This window comes from Fundulus heteroclitus, chromosome 4 (assembly GCF_011125445.2).
Source record: "Fundulus heteroclitus isolate FHET01 chromosome 4, MU-UCD_Fhet_4.1, whole genome shotgun sequence".
Classification (NCBI taxonomy): domain Eukaryota; kingdom Metazoa; phylum Chordata; class Actinopteri; order Cyprinodontiformes; family Fundulidae; genus Fundulus; species Fundulus heteroclitus.
The window spans coordinates 25,451,111-25,477,669 of record NC_046364.1 but is presented as its reverse complement, the minus strand read 5'-3'; the positions used below and the strand labels follow the sequence as shown (position 1 = coordinate 25,477,669).

The following is a 26,559-nucleotide window of genomic DNA, read 5'->3' as shown; positions in this document are numbered from 1 at the left end:
TGGTGTGTAAAACACCAAGACGCACAGAGAAGAAGATGCATTGATCTGTGGGAACAGATGAGCTGATTCGATAAGATTCTCCATATAGCTTAGCATGGCTTGATTTGACTTCAATATCGATATTTATGACTTTCAAATTAATGCTCAAAGTCATTCAACCAACAAAACCAGCCAAATATTATGTTTATCTTCAATTTATTCAACATAAATATATAAACAGGAAAACAAAGTGCATTTGGTTCAATGTATTTAAAGTACCATAGAAACCAAAAATGTGCCCAAACGTCTGATTTTAGGGACGAAGGCGCTTCTGAAATCCTGTTGGCCATTCCGTAAATTCATCTCACTTGCTCTTCCTCACTCTGAACAGTAATGGCACGCTGTAATATCGCCCCCTAGGGGTCGGGAGGTATATCGCTATTGAAAGCCAGAATATCGATTTTAAAATCGTTTTTAAAAACATCAATATCAATCTTTGTTTGGATTTTTATGCACAGCCCGTCCATCATCCAATCACAGCTCTTAAAAGACAGCGTAACGCCTAGCAACGGGGTCAACCACCCTCCTCACTAAGATAATCTCTGTCGTCTCCTTACCCAGTCACTCTCAGCAGCATCTGAATCAGTCTAAAGTTCAGACTCCTAGGTAGGATCTTTTAGGCTAAGATGGGAGCTGAAAGGACTCTGAGAACCTTTCAGAACACCGGACCTGGTTTTCTCAGTTCTACACTCTGTCCATTAGTATAAGATTCAAAATGCAATAGATCTGATGCACGCAGAGTGCCAGCAGAAATATAAAATAATAATAATAACTTTTATTTACAAAGCGCTTTCATACCAAGCTGTTTTCACATTTTGTTACGTTGCACACTTTCTCTCAAACTGAACAGACTAGTTTTCTCTAACAAAAATCAACACAAAATCTCAAACCGTACTGAAAGAAGCGACAGCAGGTATTTCGAGGCATTCTGCAGCAACCGGCCTGGAGTCCCTCTGTGGTTGCTTCCATTGATTGAACGCGACAAAGCGAGGTTGTCCGGGTCAGGAGTCACAGACTGCGGTGCATCTCCAGATCCCTGAGACTGGATTGTGTCCAAGTACAAAGGTGGGGAGGGGCATAAACAAATTCCAGCCGCGTTAAATTTCCTGAAAAGCTCTGTGATCTCTGAGACAGAAGGTTGAAACCATCAGGACCCTCCAGAGATCTGGTCCCTTGAAACTGGGTAAGCAGGAGCAAAAGTGGCAGAGAACCCAGCGGTGACTAAGATCTGGCACCAGTGTTAGTGTGTGGAGATGGGAGAACCACCCAGGAGGTGGTCTGCTGCTAAAGCACATCACCGGTCAGACTTTAATGGTAGCACGACCAGACAGCCTCTCCTCACTGAAAGGCCGGCTTCGGATTAGCCTTAATGATTAGTGGACAGGCTTTAAGGCCTGAACTTCAAGCATTATGCATGATCCTGCTAAGTCCATCCCTACTGTGATGGTGTGATGGTGGTGGAAGCATCATGCTGTGGGGATGTTTGGAGCAGGAATGAGAGAATAGTTTGCATCGGGGTGGTGGGATCCCAGCCAGCCAGCCAGCTGGAGAGAGGTTCTTTAGAAAAATCTGCACCGTGGTGGAGCTCAGGGTGACCTCAGTCCAATCAGTCATCTCTGGAAAGACCTAAAGTGGCTTTGTGCCACCGTGACTTACGGTGCTCCCCGTTGGGTCACCTCAGTCCAGATGTTCACCTTATGCTGCCGCCCAACTTCTGCGTCACCCACACAGACTATTGCCCAAAACTCCAGCTGTGGAGCTCAGTAACTGAGGAAACTGAAGTAAAGGATGCTTTGATTATTGCATCAGTAGTGATACTTCAACACGACCCAGAAGAGCAGCTTGCAGTTCATCCAACAGGTTCCTGTTGCCACGGGACGATCTAACACCGTGCAAGTTGTAGTCGGAGAGCATGTCTGATGGCAGCACTTTCTCAAACATGCTGGTAGAGAATGAAGAGGGCAAGAGTGCAGAAAGCCTTTGTTTCTGTCAGACAGGCATATTAAGAGCACGGGTTCCTGAGTGCAGCGAATCCAAAACTTCCCGCTGTGCGTTGTCATGCCGACAGGGAAAACTGAACCTGCCGGCCTGGGAATAAGCAGGAGTCAGTGGAGGTGCCGTTTCATGCAGGGAGGGCTTGTACCAACGCAATGTTAAGTTTCAAAGAACACAGCCCCTACTAGTGGCGTGGCAGAGAAATGACAGCGTTTTCACTGTTCCTACTGGATCGCACTGAGAACGATGCAGAAAGGGACAGACGGTTGTGTTTTAGACGGATGGCTGCTGACACGGCGGCCCGCCCCATCCTGTGTGTGCCAGTGAACAGCGTCTCTCTCCTGATATCCCACCTTAGTTCACTCTCCTGTGGTTCCTCTCTCCCTTTGCTTTGAAGGCTGCAGCAGAAAATTAGCTTTGTGTCCACATTTAAACACCACAGTGCGTTTGGAACGGACTTTAAGTTCCTCATCTCCTCCCCCACCCTGCCGCTGTTACCGGACTAAAGGCCGCGATCTGCTGAGGATCTTGGAGTTCAACTCTAAACGCTTGATTTTGACTTTTTCTGTTTTCTGATCAGGAACTGTGAGTGCACTCAGTTCCTTCCCTCTTGTCCCGCTCTCCATCTCTCCACAGGATGAAATACATCTGGACGGGCCACATGTGTGCGGTCGCAGCTTACGGCGTCTGCGGGACTGAGCTGTGGACTCTTCTTCTCAGAGCTCTCCGCTGCGACACTAAAGTTCTGGTACAAACCGTTCTCCAGTGTCCAACTCAGTATTTCTCTCTCTTTTTTTAATTTTATTTTGAGCAAATGCTGCATAGTTGTTGTTTTTTTTTTTTTAAAACAGCACCCTGTTCGACGCTTTGTATGCATCAAACAGGGTTTAACGGATTTGTTGGTTGCATGTGGAAGTAAATCTCAGCCCTGTGAGTCTCACCACTAGGTGTCAGTGTGGTCCTAACATGATCACAGCAGGGATCACAGCGTTCTCTCTCATCTCTGTGTGATCTCCTTCTGAGTTCGTCTCACATGACTCTCTGACTCTTCTTCCCTGCCTTTAACTTGACGTCACAGTAGTTTTTGTTTCCCCCCCCCTTTGCAGCTGCGGTTTGTCAGATACGCCGTTCCGCTGCTGATGATGGGCTGGCTGTATTACAAGGTAGGATCACCTGAATGAACGAGCGACTAAACGCATTCAAATAAGAGAACTGGCTTTAGAAGCAATGGGAACTTTAACCAAGGCAATTACTTTCCTTGCCTCGACAAGTAAAAAGGGCCTTACTTTAAGCAGCAGCATAAACAGAATAAATAAAGTGAACTTAAACTGCAGCAAGATTCAGTGGCATGAAAACAACCGAGGGGAAACTTGCAGATTTCGAGAAATAAGTTAGTGTGGAAAATTGCATTGTCAGCCTTCACTGAGCTGTCTGAAGCCAGGCCTGTATGAAATTAGTTTTATTCTACTTCCAAATTCCTTTTTTTTTATTTGTCGTAATGTCAGGTATTACAAAGCAAACACATTCTTTCACCGTAAAAAGTATCTAAGCACATGGTTATTATGATCACTACCAACACTTCAATAGAACAATGTTGACTTCATCAACACCGTGGATCACTGCCGGTCCCTAGGAGCCTCCCCTCCTCAGGACCTGAGATGGTCCTCACACATGGACACCTTTCAGGAGGAAGCCCAGCAGAGACTGGACCTCCTGCTGCAGCTCTAGATTCAGTCTGTCCTGGGTCCATCCATCCCTGCGTGGTTCAGCTCAGCCATGAAACTAGTCGGGTCCAAACTGACTTCATCGACACTGGTCCAACTAACATGTCCTCCAGTGAGATTGACAGTCTTCCTTTATAAATGCAGGAGCTGTGTTTTTATGCGTAGCATTACAGAACACAATTCAGAAATAAGCCTTTCAGGATGGATGTCGGTTAACTGCTACATTTCAGTGTTTCAGTATCAATATTAGAAGCTGCAGCGCACAGTTGGGTCTGCAGAGAGGATCAGGGCTGACTTTTCCCTCCGTCCAGGACCACTACAGGGCAGCGAACGTTGCGGCGGACCGCGCACAAATTTAGCAACTTTTGCCTGCAGGTCAGCACTGCACAGCACTATTTACTAAAGGAAGTCACCACAGAGATGGATTCTCCCCCCAGGCTGTCTCTCTGATCAACACTGAACGATGTCAGGCCCGTTTACACCAATCCAACCTCTTGCTTGTTTGTTGATATTATAAGTGGAACAGAAGGAAAAAATTCCTTTGCTGGACGAAGCAACTTGGTGGCTAGGACTGATTCTGGTGACGGGCCGCTGACGTTTAGCAGGTAATCCAGTTCATGTTGCTCAGTGAAAAGCCGCACAACACATCAAATCTGGTTCTGCTGAAAATCTAGTTAGCTGAAAAAATCTTTCAAATAGTACAAGGTCAATATTTTGTTCATTTTTGGCACGAGGGCGTTTAAAGGCTGCAGTAATTAGTTTTTCCACAGCATGTCATGAGTAACAGACGTCACTAAACAAAGTCTTTCAAGGAGTCTCCCATGTTTTAAAGCTCAGTTATTAAGACAAACGCACACATCTGTAACTTTATTAAGGATACTCTGGAATAAAAGCATTGCGTAGGAGTTGAAAGCCATCCATTGATTGTTCCATCATGCACTTTGAGCTGTGTGAAAGGAGGCAAACTTGTCATTTGTGCCGACAGAAGGAAAGCAGTGGATGCCTTTAGTTCCCACAACAGCACACGTTTAGCTGTTTCACACAGAACTGGGTTAAGTTATGTTCCTATTTATACTACAAACATACAAGGTCCATAGACGCAGCCCCACAAACCATGCAGACATGAAAACAGCGCTGCATAAAATGCAAATAAAACACAGAAAAGGGGATTAAGAGACAAATGTTCAAAACTGAAGCTAACTAAAAAACAAACAAAAAAAAAAAACACCAAATTTAAGTCCCTGGCCCTGAAGACTCCCAAATACCAGAGAAAATTGATTCAACTCATAACACACAATAATGCAATATTCAAGCTTTGTTCCATTTGTGCGACTGCAGCCAGAGTTTTAAATCCAGCGGCATTAAACTGTCGCTCTGTGCCTGTTATACGCCTTTTAAAGCTCAACATGCATTGGTAACTGTGAAAACAGGTCAGAAAAATGTAACGGCGAGCAAAGTGGTCAACAAGCTGAACGCGATCTTGGACCAGGATGCATCACTCCATTCCCCCAAGACTTGCTTTAAGCTGTTCCAAGAGTTGCAGGAACGTATCTGTGGAAAGCTGACAATATGCTCCCCTTTCAGCACCTAAATTACTTGTCGAAGGAAAACGATTAGTTGAGATCAGCTTCCATCAAACATAACGACTAAAGACTGCCATATACGTTTGCACGGTGAGATAATGTAGTTTTCAGGAATACAACCAAATAAATCTGCCAATCATGGTAATCCTTGCGTAGTGCACTTATGGCGCCGCGACGGATCCGTGTCCTTCCTGCCACTGCGGTCAGAGTCCTGTCCCGGCCACCGTGCTGTCTTCTGAAGTCATGCCCATGCTGCCCGGGGACATTTCCTCCTGAGATAACATAGTGGGCAATTATTTTCACAAACAGATCGACTCTCCTTTATTACCAGACTTGGAAGCATTTTTGTGCATAGATGTAGACGAGCGAAACATGTTGAAAACAGCCACCCGAAAAATCCGCTTCTTGTGCCAACACGCTGATTTGTTTCTGACGGCAACTTGCATTGACTAGACTGATGGCTCGCTCCGGAGGTGACAGCATTTCTCAATCCTCCTCACTCCCACTGTCGCCGTTCAAAGAGTTGGGAGACAAGAAAGAGGAAACAAATAACTATTAAAAACCCACCATGTTGCTGGGCTTTCTACCTTCGCCTAAACAAAACAGACGCCACACGCGGAATAGTCGGCTGATTCTGTCAGCATTTGGTGGGGGTTTGCTTTGACATCAGGCCGTTTATTTAGCATTTCTGGGAGGCAACGTGCATTTTTTTTAATTTAAGACAAAAATACATTTCTTTATATTAAACTTTTCATAATTCTTTAACTTTTAGCTGGAAATGTGTGACAAAAAAAACAATTAACAAAAAGGTAGAGGACACATGAGCGAAGACAAAGCTGGAGGAGATCAGTTTGAAATCCTGTCATATGATCAGTTCCTGGAAATGTGGAACGAATAGCACAGAGGTGTGTGTGTGTGTGGGTGTGTGAAATGCTCTGATCTTTACCCTGCAAACACTAAACATGTCTTTCCAATGACTGACGAGAATCAGCAGTCTGTATTGTCATTATGCAACCATGAGGGCATTTTGTTGGAAAATTCACATATACCATGCAGACGCTAATCAAAGTCATCCATGATAAAAGCTGAACATGCACTTTTAAACACAGCTTTATTAGCAGGACCTCAGTCCAAACACCAACAACACTGAAAAACTAGTCTGTCCATCAAAGAAACAGACACCTATGTACAGTGTTTGTAACACTGCCACAGTGATCATGGTCACCTGAGTCATGATGAGACCAGCCGCTGGGTTTTAGGTGCTGCAAAGCTGGAGCCGCAAGTCGCCTTTATGTGGCTTAGAATGTCAAGCCAGACCAGATGAGAAAGTGAATTCGTCCGTCCGTCTTCTTCCGCTTATCCGGGGTCGGGTCGTGGGGGTAGCAGCTTCATTAGGGAGGCCCAGACGTCCCTCTCCCCAGCTACTTGGGCCAGCTCCTCAGGAGGAATCCCAAGGCGTTCCCAGGCCAGCCGGGAGACATAGTCCCTCCAGCGTGTCCTGGGTCTTCCCCTGGGCCTCCTCCCGGTGGGACGTGCCCGGAACACCTCACCAGGGAGGCATCCAGGAGGCATCCTGACCAGATGCCCGGGCCACCTCAACTGGCTCCTCTGGACGTGGAGGAGCAGCGGCTCTACTCTGAGTCCTCCCCGGATGACTGAGCTCCTCACCCTATCTCTAAGGGAGAGCCCAGACACACTACGGAGAAAACTCATTTCAGCCGCTTGTGTCCGGGATCTCGTTCTTTCTGTCACGACCCAAAGCTCGTGACCATAGATGAGGGTAGGAACGTAGATCGACCGGTAAATCGAGAGCTTCGCCTTTTGGCTCAGCTCTCTCTTCACCACAACGGATCGGTACAGCGCCCGCTTCACAGCAGACGCTGCACCAATCCGCCTGTCGATCTTCTGCTCCATCTTCCCCTCATTCGGGAACAAGACCCCAAGAAAGTGAGTTCATCCATTGTAATTACATATTCTGAGACATTTGTTTCCAGAAGTCTCGCACACAGACACACGGTGAAGTTACCCTGGGCCTCCAGAGGCTCATGTAGGTGGCTGAGTGGGGTTAGGAGGAAGACATGGATCAATCTAACGACGTTCGGTGAGGTGCATGACTTGTCAAAACGGCTGCTCGTTCTGGGATTTACTCCCATAACCGTGTACAGCTGACTGAAACCGTTCTCAGTGTGAGGAGCCGGTTTCTCTAACTCACGATCCGCCCGTTCTCAGTCAGCTCACATCCATCTCCTTCTCCTTCTCCCACGTGCCGCCCCAGCTATTGGAGACGCTCGGTGTTGAGAGACGGCAGCAGAGACGACATGCTTTCTTTGACCACTGCAGATGTTAGTGTATGGGTACACTCGTATGACACCTTTCTGGAGATGTATCGTATGAAATGCATGATGGCATGCAAGGCTTATAATACGGTGGAGCAAACCCTGCATATATGTAGATAGACAGCATGAAAACAGGCTGTATGTTTGTTCAAATATTATCATCTCAACACTAACTCTCTCCTGAAATGCCTACCAGTATGGATGACATTAGTTTTAATCAGTTTTAATTGGTAAAGCACAGGAATGATTTATACATCTATGGTCTTAACCATACTCATCTACTTTGTAATGTCCAAGCTGCAGTCAATTCTTTTTAGGCGACACCTCCATCTACCCTTCCGCCGCCTTCGCTTTCTCATGAGGTTTATCAGTGCCTGTAATTTTTTTTTTTTTAAATAGAAAAATTATAAATTTCTACAGATGCATAGCGTTGGTATGCCCAAAACTGGTGGAAGTGGGTGTTGAGCTTTGGTTCCCACCAAAGAACCAAAGCTCTAGGTTGCCCGAACCGAACTGGTTCGAGAACGAGGGTTCTGGCGATGGAAAAGGCCTCTGAGACAGGCCGGCCTGCTGCTGCTGCTGGTCCACCGTGTTCTAGCAGGGATCTAAACCCCACAGGCAATCTGTTCTCAAGAGGAAGACGAGAGACAGCAGAACCAACGATGCAGATGGCCTGAGAGCCACTATCAAAGCAACCTGGGCCGCGTTACACCTCAGCAGAACCGCAGGCCGATCCAGTCCATGCCACGGCGCCTCGATGCAGTGATTTGTGTGAACAAGTATTGAGTTCATATACTGTAGAGTACATGGACATGCCGTTCAATAGGCCCACATTTCTGCATCTCAAAGCTGGTTTCATGGTCTTTTAAAAAAAATTGACTTTTCAGAGAAGTTGGATTACTCCAAGTCAGCAGATTAAAACTTAGGATGTGTCACTCTGCATTTAATGAATCAATCTACCATTTTTTTTATTTAAAAGTTTTAATTGCTGGAACAAATAACATTTTGTGGATCTTGGACCTAGTTGAGATTGACCTGTACCCTGTTCCAATCAGTTTCAGCCCTAAGTGTGAGTGTTAGCGGCGGTAAACCTGTGGTTTCCCATCCCTTCTTCTTCCTCTCACCCCCCTGCAGTTCTGGCCTAAACTGATGGAGGAGCTATCAGAGCTGAGGGAGTTCTATGATCCAGACACCGTGGAGCTGATGACCTGGATTAGGTGATTGCACACACACTCACACACGCACCCCATTTACAAGATCTGGAGCAACCATTATATTGATGCAAATTTGATTAGCTTGTTTCGCTAGACCAAGCTTCGCTTCGCCTGATGTCTTTGATTAGTGTGTGTGTGTGTGTGTGTGTGTGTGTGTGTGTGTGTGTGTGTGTGTTGACGCTCGGAGTCTGGCTGATGAGTGATGAGAGCCGATGGGTCGCCATGAATAAGACATGGGGGTGCTGGAAGGAGCCCGGCTGCTGGAGGAGCTCTAACCCACCTCGGGGTCTCTGGGGCGAGGCTTGAAGAAGATCAGCCTGATGGGAGCAGAAGTAGGGCTCTGATTTGGAGTGGCCCCCCCACTGCTGTCGCTCTGTGTGTTGGGGCTTGAACACATATTGTTGCCTTGCAACAGGGATCAGAAGTCCTCGAACATTTTCACATCTTTTTCACACGTCAACAGGAGTGGTAGATTTTGTTGGGAGTTTCTGGGTTAGGCCAACGTCACGTGGCGCGTAACTGGAAGGAATTTGCGGGTCCTTCTCTGGCAGGAGTGCCACTGCGGCACGGGACACTGATGTCCGGCCACAGCAGCAGTAGAGTCCAGAGTGTGATTAAAAGCTTTGGATTCAGATCAATAGAGCATTGTTTTCAGGTGGTTTCATAGCAGCTATGGTTTTAAAGTAACACACTGCCTCTCGGTCTGTGTGAACATGTGTAGGTAGAGTGGATTTTAAATGAAAAGCGATGATCCAAACTCCCAGACAGAAGGAAAAAGCTGAGCTCCAATCTGGTTTATAGTCAGATGTCTAAAGACATCATTTATGACAACCAGCTTTGTGTCCGTTTCATTCTGAGTTAAGATTGTTAAATGATCAACAATCCTGGGCAGTGGGGGATTGCTTTAATCTGTATCCCAGAACAGAACCGCTGAAAATTATTCTAATTTCAGCCTTAAAATCTCTTCAAAAAGCTTTGAGGAGAGTGTTTCTCAGATTGCTGCAGTGGAAACCCAGGGGGGGGGGGGAGAAAATCTACTTGAGAAAACTACCTAAAACTACTAATTTCCCTGGATGGAAGCTTCAGCCGTCTTTCTATCAACTCTGATGAGGTTGGCTGTCTCTGCTGAAAAAATGGCTCCCTAAAGCCAGACACCGTCACCACCAAGCTTCCCAGTGAGAATGCTTTATCAGGGGGTGGGTGTACTGTAGTTAGTGCAATAGGTGTCTCCTCACAGATTCTCCCACCTGAGCTGCGGATCTCTTTAGCTCCTCCAGAGCTACCTATGACTTCTAGCCTCTTACTCTTACTCTATGCTTGTCTTGTCGGTCCTTTTAGGTGGCCGGCCACGTCTTGGTGAGTTTGATGAAAAGTGAGTTTGATTCCAGCTTCCTTCTGCCACATGTCGATGTTCCTCTGGGCAAGGCACTTAAACCCAGGTTGTCTACTGATCTGCGAATTAGTGTAGGAAGGAGTGTGCATTAGTGAACACAGATGGTTGACTGTATCTCTGGTTTGAAGCACTTTGAGTGGTCAGCATTACTAGGAAGCTCCACATAAATCCCTTTACCCTGCTGTAAACTCCACCGCCACTCTCACCCTGATCTGTTGCTGTGCTCATTGGTCTCCACGATGCCGTTTCTTCACGCATGCTCTCTAAAGGCTCGTTCGCACTGAATGCGAACAAGGCGAATTTTTCACGTCGATCGCCTGCCGTCGGATGCCAGACATTTCGCCTCTCTCCCGCAAAACAATTTGAGGAACATTTGAGGATACATTTATCTGTATGTCATACATACTGATATCTATAAATTGACATCAGGTTATCTGACGATGGAACACAACGTGGGTCAGCTTCACTAAAACACGATGCTTGAGCTTTCAAGGTGGCTTGAAAGCTCAAGCTTTCAAGGGGAAACACTGTCTGATGGGGGGGAGCACAGGTTGAGTGGAGGATGAGGACCCTTGATGTTAACTGACAGAAAAGTTCAGATGGTTGAACTCGAGCAGAGTTTCTCTCCGGCTCTAGACGCGCGTCCATCACGCTGTTTGGAGCTTCTCTTCGCTCTATTCGTCCGATTTGCCGCTCGCATCACTAGAAAGACGTCGTTCATGTCGGCGACCGTTAATGCGCTGCTGATCGCGCCTTCACATAGGGATAACATGTAAATCGCTCGCTCCATTCGCCTTGTTGGCGTTCGGTGTGAACGCACCTCAACAAACCTCTGTGGCCTTCACAGAACCGCTGCAATTATAGTGAGGTTAAATTACACAAAGGTGGACGCTGTTTACCAGTTAGATAACTCCTGAAGGCCAAAAGTTGCATCTTTGGATCATATCTGTATTAAATACTAGGACGTTAGTTGTTGTAACATGGCACAGTGTGGAAAATAATTGAGAGGGTGTTGAATTTTCAGCACTGGGTATTGGGTTGAAGTTCTGCAGATCATTCCCTCTAACTTTTTATGGATGCGCCTGTTGCTGTTAGTTTTCTCACTGTGGTTGCTGCATTTCCGTTGGAGTGGAGTGATGAGGGTGCAGGTTGAGCTGGTGCCGGGGTCCGTAGGTATTATTCATTGGGTACTGATTAACCACGGGTCAGAAACTCGTCAGTGCTGCTGAAAAGATCTTTTAACTGGGAGCAGAAACAAACTGATTTATTAATGCTCGACTTCAGTGAGCAGTTGGACAGGTTGTAATGAAAAAGGAAAACTGAAAATGGGGTTCCCTATAAGAAGCTTTTTGAATATTAACTTTCTTATACGATGTTGCAAAGACTTCTGAACTTGAAAAGAACAGTTTTTCTACCTTTTTATGAAGGACATTATGTCCAAAGACATTACTGAGCTGAGTAAAATAATTTAGAAGTTTTTTGTCTACGAAACCTCTTTATGAGTTCATTTAGGGCATATTGTTGGAGATGGTGTCCTGAATTATTAAGGCCCCCCTAATCATGTACCTCCCCTGTGTGCATGTTATTTAAAAGGAACCATACGCTCTTTCAGTTCTCAGGTTTTTCTAACCAGGACATTTATAAAAAAAACTACAAAAAAGAAACATCTGGTACACGTAGGACTTGAAATGGGGTGAAATATGGACTCGGATGAACAGCTATTCTGTACATGACACCTTTAATTATTCATTTAACAAAAACCAGGCCAAAATGCAAATCCGTGTCTTGAATTCCCCTGCCGCTTTCACAAGAATATCATCCGCCGGACGTTCGGTCTTCCTCGAGACCTGTCACATAAGTTTTGCCTCTTAACCACACCCAGAGGGTCTGTCAGGACCCCCAGTCACCCAGAGGCAGCCCAGGATTCGGAGACTGTACAACCTCTGCTTGACTGTAAATGTGACAATTATTCCTAATAATTGGAATAAGAAGAGAAATAATAAAGAAGAGAAATAATAAAACCAGAGCAGAGAAAGAAAGTTGGAGGAGACAACGTGTCTTAAAATTGTTGTTACTGAGGCCTGACGATATGGCCTAAAATCAGTATTGCGACATATTGAGCAGTTGACCTCAATAACGATAAATGGACAAATTCCGCCATATTCTCAGCCTTCCCATCTCTTTCGATTCTTGTTTCAGACTGGATGTGGGGGACGTCACAGGACTATAGACTGTACACATAGCGCAGCGTCTTAACAGGAGCATAGGCTACTTTTACGTTTTAAAATGACTTTTTTTTTTTTTTTTTTTTTTTTTTTTTCCAGTGTCCTGTCAATGCCAGATAGAGCTCGACAGATTTTGCTTTTACAAGTGGGGCAAACAGCTTTCGCCATAGTGCTCCACTTGATTTATGCTTGTAAATAGCTTTATTATGATTCCTGCAAGGAGAATTTCAAATTATATGGACATGACAATGGGAGAGTAAAGGAAGAACAAAAAGTGAAAGAAAAGAAAAAAAAGAGTAGAGGTGAAAGAAAGAGGAGATAAAAGGAAGAGAATGATAAAACGTCCTCTGTCTGCTCCATCACCTGGAAAGAGACACAAAAAGAAAATGACTTTTTTATTATCCCAAAAATAACGACATGGGCAAAACGAGGTTGGTTATTGTTGTAAATTTCTGTGACAGTAAATCTTCGGTTAACCGACGAGGCTTTGTTGTTACTATTAATTGTTTAGTTTTTCCACTCTTGAGCCCAACAAAATGAAATTGGGTTAAATTTCTAGTGAGAAATCTCTTGAACTGCTTCTCTTCCTAACAACTGTCACTATCGCCCAGCTGCTGTATTCACCAGTAAAGCTGGGGACATGCTACGCAACGTTCACAGTCTGGTCAGCTTTTGAAAACATTTGGAGTTCACACTAAAAGAGTTTTGCATGGCAAGTGAAGGACTGGGGAGAGCCGATGAGATATTTCAGACCACAGGGTTTGTCAAACCAACCACACGTTTCAGACTCTCACTCAAACCTTCATGGGGGCGACGGTAAAAAAAAAAAGCGCACCGATCTGTTTTTTGCCAACTGTCAATAAGTAAATCCTTTTCTTGAATGGAGAATCTTACAAATAGGACCAAAATATAGTTGGTGGTGTTCATAGTGGTTGCTGGTGAAAACCAGACACAGCATAGCAGCACAGATATGACATAACAGTTGTGAATTGAGCTTGTTGAGGAGCCACAAGGCCCACATTCGTGGTTGTCATTAGATCATAGGATGAAATGTGAGGCCATCAGTCCAACAGCTGAAGATCGGACCAAACTGGGTCACCAGCAGGACAATTATCCCAGTTGTGATTAAACATCTTTTAGAAAGTCGGGCTCAGTTGTACAAACCAAACCCAGGCTCGATCATTGCTTCACCTGCAGATATAATAAATAATTTAAATAGAATCTCTCTAACAGCTGAAAGTTCTCAAAAAGCAACACATCTAAAAAGAAAAATTGAATAGTGAAAAAACAAATTAAATTGACATCTATCAGTCTGGGAAGGGTTGCAAAGCAGTTTCTAAGACTTTGGTATGCCAGCAAACCCAACCTGGAGTTATGATCCACAACTGGAGAAAACATGCAGCAATTCAATTCAATTTTATTTAACGCCAATTCATGAAACATGTCATCTCAAGGCACTTTACAAAGTCAAAATCAGTCTTATTATACAGATTGGTCAAAAATGTCCTATATAATGTATAAAAGCTGAAATGATAACAGTCATTTCGATGTAATGCAATGCAAAGTGCTAGGTGGAGTTGTTGGATTCTGTAAAGGTTTCCATGTCACCACAGTAGTGAGACCGCCCTTGTCATGGTGTTCAATGATATCCACACAAATAAAGACTGTAGAAGAACCCCAGTGTTGGTATAATTGGACCTCAGAGCAGGGTCTACACTGTTTTGTAAATACTTTTACTAGAACAACTGGAGAACTGTGTTGGTCTTTCTGCCACTGTGCTTGTCTGGTTTGAGTCTTCTTTGAATGACGTCGATTTCTTTGTGACAATAGGTACCTTTACCATCGTGGGTCCCCTTCTATTCAATATCTACATGCTTCCACTAGCTCAGATTACAACAAACAAAAGGATAAGTTGCCATAACTACGCAGACGACACACAGCTCTATGTCACCAGGGGACTATGAACCCATTCAAGCACTGAGTAAATGCTTAGAAGAAATCAATGCATGGATGTGGCAACATTTTCTACAGTTGAATAAAACCGAAGTAATAATTTTTGGACTATAAATGAGCGATCAACAGTTAGCACACAGTCTAAGTTGCTTCAGCTAGTAACCACCGATCAGGCATCCCATCATCTCAAGGCAATTACAAAGTGGACCTTCTATTACCTGAAGAACATTTCCAGGGTTATGTCTGAGACTAATGTCTCAGCAGGATCTGGAAAAAAACTAATCCATGCATTTATCTTTAGTTAAATTGTTTACTGCAAAGGTGTCTCATTAATTTCAGTCTGTAGTCCAGCTTTTCTTTACTTGCCCTTATCCCACTGCAATGAACTTTTGACGTTCTCTCATGTTTTCATCCCGTACAGCACTTAGAATTGTCTCATTGCTGAAATGTGTTCCACAGATCAAATTGCGTTGCCTTAATTGCCTTAAAGAAATGTCCTTGTGAACTCGGAAGCCTACATGATTGGCCCAGGGCGACGCTCTGATCAAGGCCTGGGCAAAATCATTCCAAGAGCAGCAAATGGCCCACGGGCTGCACTCTGGACACCCCCCGCCTTATAAATAAAACCTGACAAACACGAGCAAAACGAGGTGATGCTATACATAATGGTTATCAAGCTGGACCGGGCCGAGGTGTTTCTTATAGATTATCTCTTAAATTCTCTGATACTCTGAGTCATCTGAGCTATCAACACATCTTATTTCCACCCAGGCAGTGAGCCAGTGAGCAAAAAAAATTATCGTTTTGATCTAATCCAATTAGACAAATAGTGGAAGGGCAGAGAAACGGAAGGATTTGGATATTAAGACGGCAGAGAAGAGGTCTGGACTGCGACTATAAATGCATGTGTGATACGGGTTTCCCTCCACGGATAATCCTGTCAGGCTGTGGGGATTTGACGCTGGCTGACGGTTACCTTGGTGGGGGCCTAGAGCAGGGGGCAGCGCTAAGCTTCTTGCTGCTGTGCTAATTACATTGCAGATGAGAGACGGGGGGGAGAAAGGGGCTGGCGTTAAACTGTGGCCTCCTGATGATTCAGGCTAAGGCTGCTGAGCCTTACATGGAAGGCCCGTGATGGATCGTCGGAGCGACTCCTGATGACGAGCGGGAACAAGGACGGATTCGCACAAACAGCAGCTAGTATATTTCACGAGCAGATGGCGTGTTTATGTAAAGCTGTTAGGAACTCATTGCTGTAATTGTAGCTGCAGGGGGTGAAACGGAGCTCCGTATGAAGACGAGGGAGAAGAATATAGATGCATGCATTTCCACCAGCCTGAAATTTAGGGCTAATACTTCATATGACGGTAACGGTTTGGTCTCAGAGTAGACAGCTAGAAGGAATGCTCTGATCTGGACATGTTCAGGTTCACACGGAGGCGGCTCGAAAAGTATGGTACGCGGTTTCTCTACGGTCAAATCCAGATCACGGTTTAATCCCAGGTTCCAGGTGTAAAAACAGCTCTTTAAGGAAACCTCCACTCAATGCCCGCTTGATCAGGCACACCTTGGACCCATTTTAGCCATTGGAGCCTTCTCCATCCCACATGGCCTAGAAAGATTCCTCCGAGTTCTTGTTCCATGCAGACATGATGGCATCACACAGGTGCTGCACATCTACTACGTTCCAAAAGTGCTGTTTCAGTAAGGAGATCTTCCTACCATGAAAATGACTGTCAGAGGATGGCTCCACTGTGCCTACAGAGGGATGGACATGCACTCAGCAACAACGGTCAGGAAGAGGATGGTAGTTTCAGACCAGATCTTCTTCAAGTCACTTAGATCCCATTTCTTGCCCATCCTGCTTGGGTCGAACTCAAACAAGCTGCCTTGACTATGTCTAGATGCTGCTTCGCTATTTGTGACTGATCAGACGTATCTAATAAAGTGGATACTCAGTGTATAAAAGAGCTTTTAGGCCAAATAACATTTCTAAACATATTTTAATCATTTATTGCAATTCTGCCAACTTGTGTCAAGTAGAATCAACATTTAATAAATACTGAAGACTTGAAGTGCCCTCAGTCTCAGGCTGCTTTATCCAACTCAAATAAATGATTTGAATTTAATCGCTACAGAAGTAGGAGTCAGATGAAGTGCACTCTTGTTCCATAAAATGTAGAGAGTGAAGAAGAAAGGAGAAAAAACTGCATCTGCACAAGAGCGTAGAACAGCGATGAGCTTAATCTGCCTTCTAGTTGACATCCCCACCCTGCTGCTTTGGTGGATCCTCAACATGTTCTCTCCCTTCCTGATCTAAAATTGTCAGATCCCGCATGTTTCATGCTCCATATGCCAATGAAATATTTGATGATGCTTTCTGTTTAGGGCAGCAGAAAGGCTATTGCAGCTCATTAGGATGTTTTGCTGAGGTTATTAAGCATCCTCTTCAGAAGTGTAAGGTATTGGCAAAAAATCAAGTCGTTTCATTACCGATACTGAGCAAATAAATAAATAACTAAATCATTTCCGTCAACCATTTGGTTGGAATGGGAATAATATATGAAAGTTTTGTCTGGACTCTGTGTTTGCAGTAAACTCAAGGAGAAAGGCATTGCCACTCAGTGTTTCCTTCTATATTATTACATGTTGTATCGTCTCATATATATATATATATATATATATATATATATATATATATATATATATATATATATATATATATATATATATATATATATATATATATATATATATATATATACACAAGCTTTTGTTTTTGGGATTGTCACATTTTTATGATACCTTTTTATTTCAGGTGTATTTTGTGTCAGATTTTTTCTTGGTGTTCCTTTTGGCCGCTGGGATGTTCTGTTTTTTAAGGTCCAGTGTTGACCATGAAAGAGCTTTCATGTGACAATATTGTCATTTGTGAAAGGCTTCTATGTGCAGCTGTGGTGGAAAAAAATGGCTATAATAAACCTTTTTAATTCATTTTTATTTTGCAATCAATTCTTCAAACAAAAACAATTGACACGTTAATATGAGATATACCAATGCAACTTTAGGCACTATTTGGATAAAAACATTTGTTATTCAAGGTTATTTGAACATATTGCAATATATATCGTGTATCGTGATATAGCCCAAAGATATCGGGATATTAGATTTTCTTCATATCGCCCACCCCTAATTAAAGCTGATACAGCCTCTCGTTTTCTCTCGGTTATCACTACTTTTTCTTTTCTTGGTTACTTTCTCTTCGCTCTCGCTGGGCGGTGAGTATGGATGGTCCTCCAGTTCAACAGAAAATGGCAAATGGAATGATCTACGGCCGTCTTTGCTTGTTTTCTACTCACCAACAGCACATCTACATCTAGGAGACAGATAGGAAAAAGGCGTATGGCTGACAAGTTTGGCCCATTTCGATTACTGAAATCAGAAATGGCCCCTCCCAGTGAGTGCACCGACAGCTATGTATTTATAAACTACTACTACTACTAACTATTAATATTATGAGAAAGCTTTAATTTTTTATGTGTGGTTATTAGACTTTGCCAGAATATGTATTTGTAAAAGCAGTATTTAATTATAAACCAAATTAGTTACGCACTGTCCCTTTAGGAAGTCCTGTTTAGAAGTTCACCATAAGCCATGTAGAGGCGACATAACGCGTTATAATTTGCTCTGCCCAGATGAGACAAAATGTTTAACTTTTTGACCTGCATGCACGTGTTCCCACACTGAACACACCATGCTGGTGGCAGCATCATGCTGCAGGATGCTCTTCCATCAGCAGGGACAGTGAAACTGGTCTGAATTAATGGGAAAATGGACAGAGATGAACACAGGGTAAGCCTTAAAGCAAAACTCTCTCAGGCTGGAATAGTTCAGATTTGAGCAACAAGTGTAAACATGCAGCTAAAGCCACGATGGTGGGTTTAGATCACAGCATATTCACATGCTAGGATGGCCCAGCCAGAGTCCAGATCTAAATCCAATTGATTCTGTGGCAATAGTAAGACATTAGCAATGATTACAGGCGAACAATTCGGATTGAAATGTGTTTGGATTGAAAAAGAACAAAAAAAAATCTGAATGCATTGTTTATATGTGCAGAAAATCAATCAATCTGACCATTAGGTAGGTGTAGATGCAGCAGACTTTAGTCAGAATACAAGCACTGTGGCATACAGAGACTCCTTATACTTCCCTGAAAACCACACAAGAAGAAGTTCTACATCCGTCTGTGCCAGAGAAAATCTGAAGTTTTTGTATAGTTTCAAACTTTATTGAACAGCTATGCATACAAACAAACACGGAAGTGTGTTCGCTCTGTGTCTTCCCAGCAGCCAGATTGGACCCGAGGCATGTTAGTGCATTCGCTAATAAAGCTACAGACTTAGCAACACATGCCAGTGGTCTTACAGGATGCCAGACATAGGGGTGTGCATGCGCAGACCGGCCAGTTTGCCCCAATCTGAATGACATCATAGGAATACGTGTTTAGATGGACCAATGTTCAGGCTAAAAATCGGCATTGACTACCCGTCTCATTCAGAATACAAGTCATTCTGATTCAGCTTAATCGGATCACAACATTTCGATTGGTGTGTTTAGGCGCCACATTTTTATGTCGGTGTAAACACACCTACTGATGTTGATGTATGGCTTCACCTAATTTAACCAAGCTTCAGCTATTTTGCAGAGAATGAGCAAAATCCTTTGATTTTACAGGTGGAAAGCCGGTAAAGAAATAACCCTCAAAGACTTGCAGCTGTGCTCTGACCACATCGCTGCCGTGAATCTGGACCCGATCTAGTCCAGATCACATGATTCCTTCAGTCTGTTTCAAGTCAGAATCAGGATTAGCTGATGGATAAAGGTTATTAGACAGGAGATAAACAGAAACTAACGCTGGATGCGCTGTGCTCTCATTTGTATGCTAATGAGAGTCTAAAACTGACTGACAAAAGGGATTATTACCACAGCTTTGAGTAGAAATGCCATCTTTACAAACCTGCTCATCACATTTATGGGTCAGAATGGCAGCATTTGTTATTTGGCAACACCATAACTCGGTTGTCTTCCAGGTAGCGGCCATAATTTCCCCGGCCCAGCTGCAGACTGACACTAAGCTTCAAACAGACAGTCACAGAAAATCAAAAGCCATTCTCTGCCCAGCTCCCTGGCTGATTTTGGGCGCGCAGAAGTCAAGGCTGTCGGTCTGTTAGCAGGTGCAGCGCAGAGAGGAGTAGCCCAAGCTGAGGCGCGTGTTTCATCCAAGCGGCTGATTCCAGGATTCCCAGGGTCCATTGCTGTCACCGCCCTGCGGGTTCCTGCGCGCCGCTGCCAGAAACCACAAGGAAGCTCCCAGCACACCTCACAGTGCAAAAACACAGCCAGGGGGGACTGATTCCCTCAGAAGACAGTGTTCAGGAAGGACTGTGATGGTGATAACTGTTTCATTAGCCCAGAAATCATTCTGTCCTGTAAAACGGCCAACACCCTGCATAAATCTCAGCCTTATGTAATATATTTCAGTCCGAAAGTTTCCCCGGTAGCTTTTTCCTTCTGCACACCCCCTCCTTGAGTCGTGTTATACCGTGTGCATTGGAGAATTATGAAGTCTGCAGTGGAAATTATTAATGAGAGCTTTGACAGCAGTTTTGCTGCAGATTCAGTGGGCTCATCAGGCTGCTCAGCATGGAGAGCCATTCAGAGCAGGAACGGGCTCCTGTGGACCAGTCAGCACATTTCGCCGGAAACACTTGTTTATACCACGAGTGCTCTGAAAACAGCTGGAACAGAACGGGTGTGGACGCGCTGATGGAAATAATGCAACCATTTGAGTTGTTGTCCTATAAAGTCATGTTTTTTTTGTTCAGCATTTACAACACCTCGTAAAAGTCTTCATACCCCTTGAACCTTCTTGCACACTTTGCCACCTTCCGACCCCAGATGTCGATGTTTGCTGCTGGGGTCGTTTCTGCTAGATTAACACCGAGTCGATCAGCGGCGCTGTGAAGCGAAGATTCTTCTCTCCAGCAGGGACAGGGAGGCTGGCCAGAGATGGTGGGGAAAATGGATAGAGCCAAATACAGAACAACCCTGGAAGGCAACCCTTCCAGAGCGAGCCTACAAACCCAGCCAGAGCTGCAGTGGAATCGTTTGATTCAAATGCATCTGCATCGATTTGATCAGAATCTGTGGAAAGACTGGAAAATAGATGGCCATGGGTGCTCTCATTCAACCTGAGCTTGAGCTGGATGGCAGAGAGATGCCCTAAAAGCTCCATTTGACAGGTTGCCCTAAAAGGGACTGGGTAGAAAAGCCTGCCACACACTTCAGAATTTAATTCATAAAATATTAAAGGAGTCTACCCTGTTTCCTCCACAGTTTCCATGACTTAGCTCTGCCACGTAAAGACGACGGAGGTCATCGTTCTCCTGCCTTCTACGCTAAACCCAGCAGCCTAAATCGGTCTGTTTTCTCAGGATTTGATCAGGACAGAGATTATGACATGAGCGTGTCTCTCTTTTGGAGTAAATCTTATGTTGCCGCTGCTCCTGTTGTGTCCGTAGCAGCTTCCTGCACTCTCTACATTTTATGGAACAAGAGTGCACTTCATCTGACTCCTACTTCTGTAGCGATTAAATTCAAATCATTTATTTGAGTTGGATAAAGCAGCTTCCTGCACAGGGCCATGACATGTAGGCAGAGAGAACAAACGGACCAGTGGAAAGAGAAGCTGTGAGCGCTGTAATCTGCCAGGCTAGCTTTGATTGGCCAATCAGAGGTGTCGTTCAGGGAAATCTCACCTTTTCCAGGAAGCTGAGCTACTGAGCTCCTGGTAACGTTGCAGTAATGTCAGTACGGGAAAGCCTTTTTCTAGGCAAATGTAGCTTTCTATGCATTGTTTCATGTCTAGACTAATGTCTGAAGGCATGTCTAACGGCTTTAGAGGGGGAGTGCACGCTTTCAGATGTAGCTGAGGTTCAGTCATGCAGACAAAGGAAAGTGGCCACATAAGCAAAAGATCAATAAAACCTGCTTTTATTTCTAAGACATGAAAAACGGGCTTTAACACTGACCGACTAGCGCTAAATATTTCAGAGGAAATGGTTGATGTAAAGTTCTGTTTGCTGAAGAATGCGTGTTAGAGACCAGGGAGAGTAATTAAGCCCAGGTTATATCAGCCAGTATCACGTGATGGTGGGATCACTCCCAGCCTCGGCTTCTTCTCTCGTCTGCGGACGGTGGGAGCTGCAGCCGAACGCCGCCTGCCTGATGAGGAAGAAGTAGCGCCTCATCCCTCAGAGATGCCGTCAGTCTTCAGTTCACCAGAGAAGAAAGCGAGACCGCAAAATGGAAATCTCTTGATTTGCTGGAGTTGCTATCGTTTATTCACCACCGGATGTGAGCGTAGCATCAAGGGGTTTTTCTTTTTTCATCCAAGTCAGAAAGGGAGTGCGACAAAGAATATGCTTTTAGCTTGACGCCAGCAGAAGAGTGTGCGTTTTGAGAAAGGAGACGTCCGTGGATCAGCAGGTAGCTGTAGGTTTGAGTCACTTCCTGGCAACCAAGGAAGAGCCCAAGTCCTTGATGTTTGTCGTCCAGCATGGAGTCTGGGAGATGTTGGCTGATTACAGCTAACTAGATAACGTTTGCAGAAGATAAAACCCAAAGGAACAGGTTATAGCAGAGGAAAGCTCAGGCTGACCAAGGAGGAGGGCATTTTAAAACACTGCATACAATAGGTAAAATAATAAGACTTTGAAAACATAATTTCTAGGTACAAAGGAATATCTCTGCAAGTAAATATGAGCCAACATACTGATCTCTGCCACCTCGGTGTATTAGTTTAATGTTCTCCTACTCCTCGCTCTGATACGGCTGAACTTCTGATGAAACTGCTCTCGTTCACGCGGAAAAATAAAAGTCTCAAAATCAAAGGAAAACGTGGCTCATTAACCGTGCTTTTTGTCACAGTCATTTTTAGAAGATCCCGTTGGCACAACAAGTAAACAGAAAGGGCTCGAAGACGGTTTCCATTGGGCCTTCCAGTTCTGGTGGTTCTGCGTTAGTGGTGAGGTTAGGGGCGAGGGGGGGGGGAGATGCCGGCCTCTCACCGCAGCAGAGAACAGATCATATCAGCGAGGGCAAAACTTCGCCGCTCTTTCCCACCAGAAATGGCTTAATATTGTCAAAAACTTTGAGCAGCTTGTAGCAGACGGCGGTGATGGTAGCTGGATGAGTCTGGTGAGGCCCGGTTCATGAACGCCTCTCATGGACAGGTCCGTTCGGACACAATCATCAACGACAGAGTTAATTGACTTCTGTTCTCTTTCTGCAGTTATTTTTCGCCTACAGGGAAATCCAGAAATGCTAAACGGGGGCCAGCGGAAATCTTATTACATGCTCTTTATAACTTCGACCTGCGATCAGATCTGATCTCTTTCGACCCTTATTCAGAGAGGAGAGATTATTAAAAAGCCATAAAAGGCATCTTATTTTAAGTGCTTGGCCATTTAACCCATGCTGACATTTTTATGGCAGGAGCAGTCTCCGTCTTTCACTCTGTCTAAGGGAAAGGTTAGGTCACTAACTCTCATCCGTCCTCCTGTGCCGGGGAGCCTCCGTCTTCCAGCTCCTCCTGTTTGCTGGCTCTGTGTCCAGCTGTCGGTGTAATTAAGACAAATTACTCAATCCTCTCTATGCAGGAAACATGTGCCGCTACTCGTTTGTCTATCAACCGTTCAATGGAAACCCATTTGTTGCAACTTCTGCTTCTCTTTTGTCTGACTCCCTCCTCTGCTTGCCTCATTCTGCTGCTCGTCGGGTTTTAAATTGTCTAAATAAGCAACACGTGGCTCTCTTCCTCCTACGAACAAAGGGCTCCATCTGGGGTCTGCGCTTTGCTGTTAATGTCTAACTCATCCAGGGGTGTCTTAGATTGAGTCTGAGAAGCGGAGTGATGTCCTTAATTGAGCAACAGTACGTGCTTTTTAGATTACTGAAGTGGGACTTCAGTAATCTATTCCTGCATATGAGTCCTGTAAGATCGCCCCTAATCACTCTCTGAATCTGCCCATCCGTCATCATCCTTACCACTCAGGAGCACTTACCTGTGTGCGTGCCGCAACCCTTGGGCTGTAATTGGAGTTATTTCTAGATGGAGTAAAACATCGGTATGACGTGAACAAGGTGTTTTTGAAGGATCTGCTCTGTCTTAGAGGCTGTTTGGAGCAAACACAGAAACAAAGATTAAATCAGGGATCTCAGTTTTCTGGATGCTTTTCAGTGTCCAGCTCATGGAGGTCTGATTCTGCCATCGGCGATTTTAGACGATTCCAGTTTCTCATTAAAGTCGTTTAACACCAGATAGTACGGAATAGGTTCCACAAAACAATTTGATAAATAAACCAGACCATTTGAATTGAGTATTGCACTGCAAAAAGAGAACTAAAAATAAGTAAAATTTTCTTGAAATTAATGTATTTCTCCTGGATTTGAGCAGGTAAATAGGATTATTTGCCAATGGAATGAGTATTTTTACCCCTAAAATAAGATAATTAGGCATACTACACTTGAAATAAGTTGATCGAGATGAATTATTCCTATTTTAAGTGTAAAAAACGTATTCCATTGGCAAATAATCTTATTTACCTGCTTAAATCAAAGAAAAATACTCTCATTTCAAGAAATATTTTCTTATTTTTAGCACTATTTTTGCAGTGTGCCCTCCTCCCTTTAGGTGGCACAGAGAAAACCAACAATGGAATTTAGTTCTTCCAACCACAGCAGCATGTCCCTTGGATCTCCCGAGCTCCGTCTCAGAAAGAACGGCTGATCTACCCGGAGTAGAAAGCTGCTACTAGTAGTAGTACTAGTAGTTCTACCTCACCCTGTCATACTCAGCGTTTTCATTTTCAGAACAGGGGATATCAGTCAGGTAACCAAACTCAGCTTCCTATCAACCCTGAGTTGAAAGAAGCCCTCATCAATGGAACACAGATAACATGATTCACCAAGGTATCAAACCTTGAAGTACACATTTTCTGTGAGTGGAATTTGAAATCTTTAATGAAGGTGTATAGAGAATATTAAACCATAACTAACAAAAGGTATCAATGCTGTTGATGCTGAAAAGAGCAAGCACACAAAAATATATGAATCAAAATTTGATACAGAATAAATTATTTCATTCTGTGTAGTTCTTTTATTAATCTTTATTATTATTAATCTAATTACCTTTAAACTCCAGTATAACTGAGTGTAACAGTAACATTCCTGTCAGAGCGACGTACAGTTGCCTCTGAAAGATTTTCAGCATCACCTACGTTATTAAAAAGCTGCTGTTGAGCAGCACTAAGAAATAGTTCAGAACGGAGAGCGTCCCTCATTGTGTTATAGAGCGATATGCAGGCTGAGAATATTAAGTAAAAGCGGTAACGGGTGAAAGTCTATTAATCCAGAAATGATGGTCTGAGCAGCCTCTCCTGACAGAGATTTCTGTGGAGTGTTTGCGCTCCAGCGTAAAGGCTCCTCCAGAAAAGGACAGGCCTTTCCTAACACTTCCTCATGCAGATCTCAGTTAAGAAGCAGGAAAACTGTTTGCCTTTACAACTGTGCTTGGTAGCAGGGTTGTTTCACGGAGTAATTTGTTTTAGGGTAAAGTCTTCTGAGCTTTCTGAAATGGAAAAGCCAGGGTATGCAGGAATTTACCCCCAGATATTACTCTGGATATCCACTAAGCCAGCTTCCTGAAATGGGGTCCAGAAGTCCTGCATATCCTGGGATCAAATATTTCCTGGCCATAGATGAGTGGCCAGGATGCTGCTACACCTCCCTCCCAGGTGCTGAAAGGCTGCTCTCCAAACCCCAGAGTGCTCACACCCATGCAGTGCAGCATCCGTCGGCTTCCTACAATGTTTTTTGCAGTGTTTTTTTCTTTATTTAATGTTTTTTTTTTTTTTGGGGGGGGGGTCTTAATCATTGTGGGGAAACTTCTCATTCCTCCTGGTCTGGCTCCCTTCTCTGAATGTCGTTCTGAACACAGCGTCAGAGGAATACGGCTGTCCTCCGACATTTACAACAATAACCAGGTAGCATTTTATAACGGGTTCTTTTAATGTGGGCAACATCTGTGCTTTTACCTCTGATTTACACATTTAATAAACGCCTGTCTGTGAAAATTTCCCAAAGTTTCTTTGCTTTTTCTCCGTGGTTGCCACGTCACCATGATGAGGAAAACGATCAGCCAACACATTTAGACCATAGACCATTTATGGTTGAATGTGGGCGTGTAGGGCTGAACCTAAGGTGGAACCTAGTACGCAAACATTCAGGTACAGCTGTAATCTATAAAGGACATTGCGTGCGCATGGTTTTATGAATCTGAATATTTTATAGCCGTACGCCAGTTTCTTTATCTTGGCGTACATACACTTTAAGTATGGATTCCATGCAGAGTTTTATAAAGGAGACCCCTGGTCATTCCAGTGTCTTACATTACCCTGTTTGCAGTAGGGCTGCAGCTTAAGACCCTTGAAACAGAACTGTTTGGCACAGCTCCTTGCATGTGCTGTCTCTCTGTAACTCCAGGGTACTTTATTTGGCAACGTGATTCAGCCTTAGTTTATGAAATGCAACGATGACAAATTAATAAGCATAAAAATATGGTCCATCTGTATCTGCAATGTTCTCGACTAGTAAAACCTCATCTTCAGAACCAGTCTCAGCCCAGAAGGGTGATCTGCACCGTGCGATCTACTTTCCATAGTTATGGCCGGTTATTGCAACCATGAGCTGCAGAAAGTTGCTCCCTCTGAGTTTATTCCCGTCGGCTCGTATGACAGCTGTGAGTAGGAGAGACCCATCCAATATGGCGCGCTCCAGCACGTAATGAGGCGTCTATGTATATAATGTCTGTGATGAGTGCTGACGAGCAGCTGTAATGTACTTTAGCTTTTTTCTGTTGCACATTTGTTGGCTTGTTTTGGTTGCGTTTACCCACAATACCCTGTGTTGTAGTCCACTTCCTTTATTAGGGCCACTTGAAAACAGAGTTGATCTGCGCCCGAGCTGGAATGTA

General features: G+C 44.2%; 1 protein-coding gene across 1 annotated transcript in view; it reads left to right on the top strand.

Moving 5' to 3' along the window:
- Positions 1 to 26,559, top strand: part of dpy19l3 (dpy-19 like C-mannosyltransferase 3) — a gene marked incomplete in the record, with an annotated part of 97,487 nt that overhangs the window by 54,748 nt on the left and 16,180 nt on the right. Inside the window, 3 exon segments of the mRNA XM_012861642.3 lie at positions 2,671 to 2,782; positions 3,141 to 3,197; positions 8,812 to 8,894. Coding sequence (XP_012717096.2) covers positions 2,671 to 2,782; positions 3,141 to 3,197; positions 8,812 to 8,894 — 252 coding nt within the window.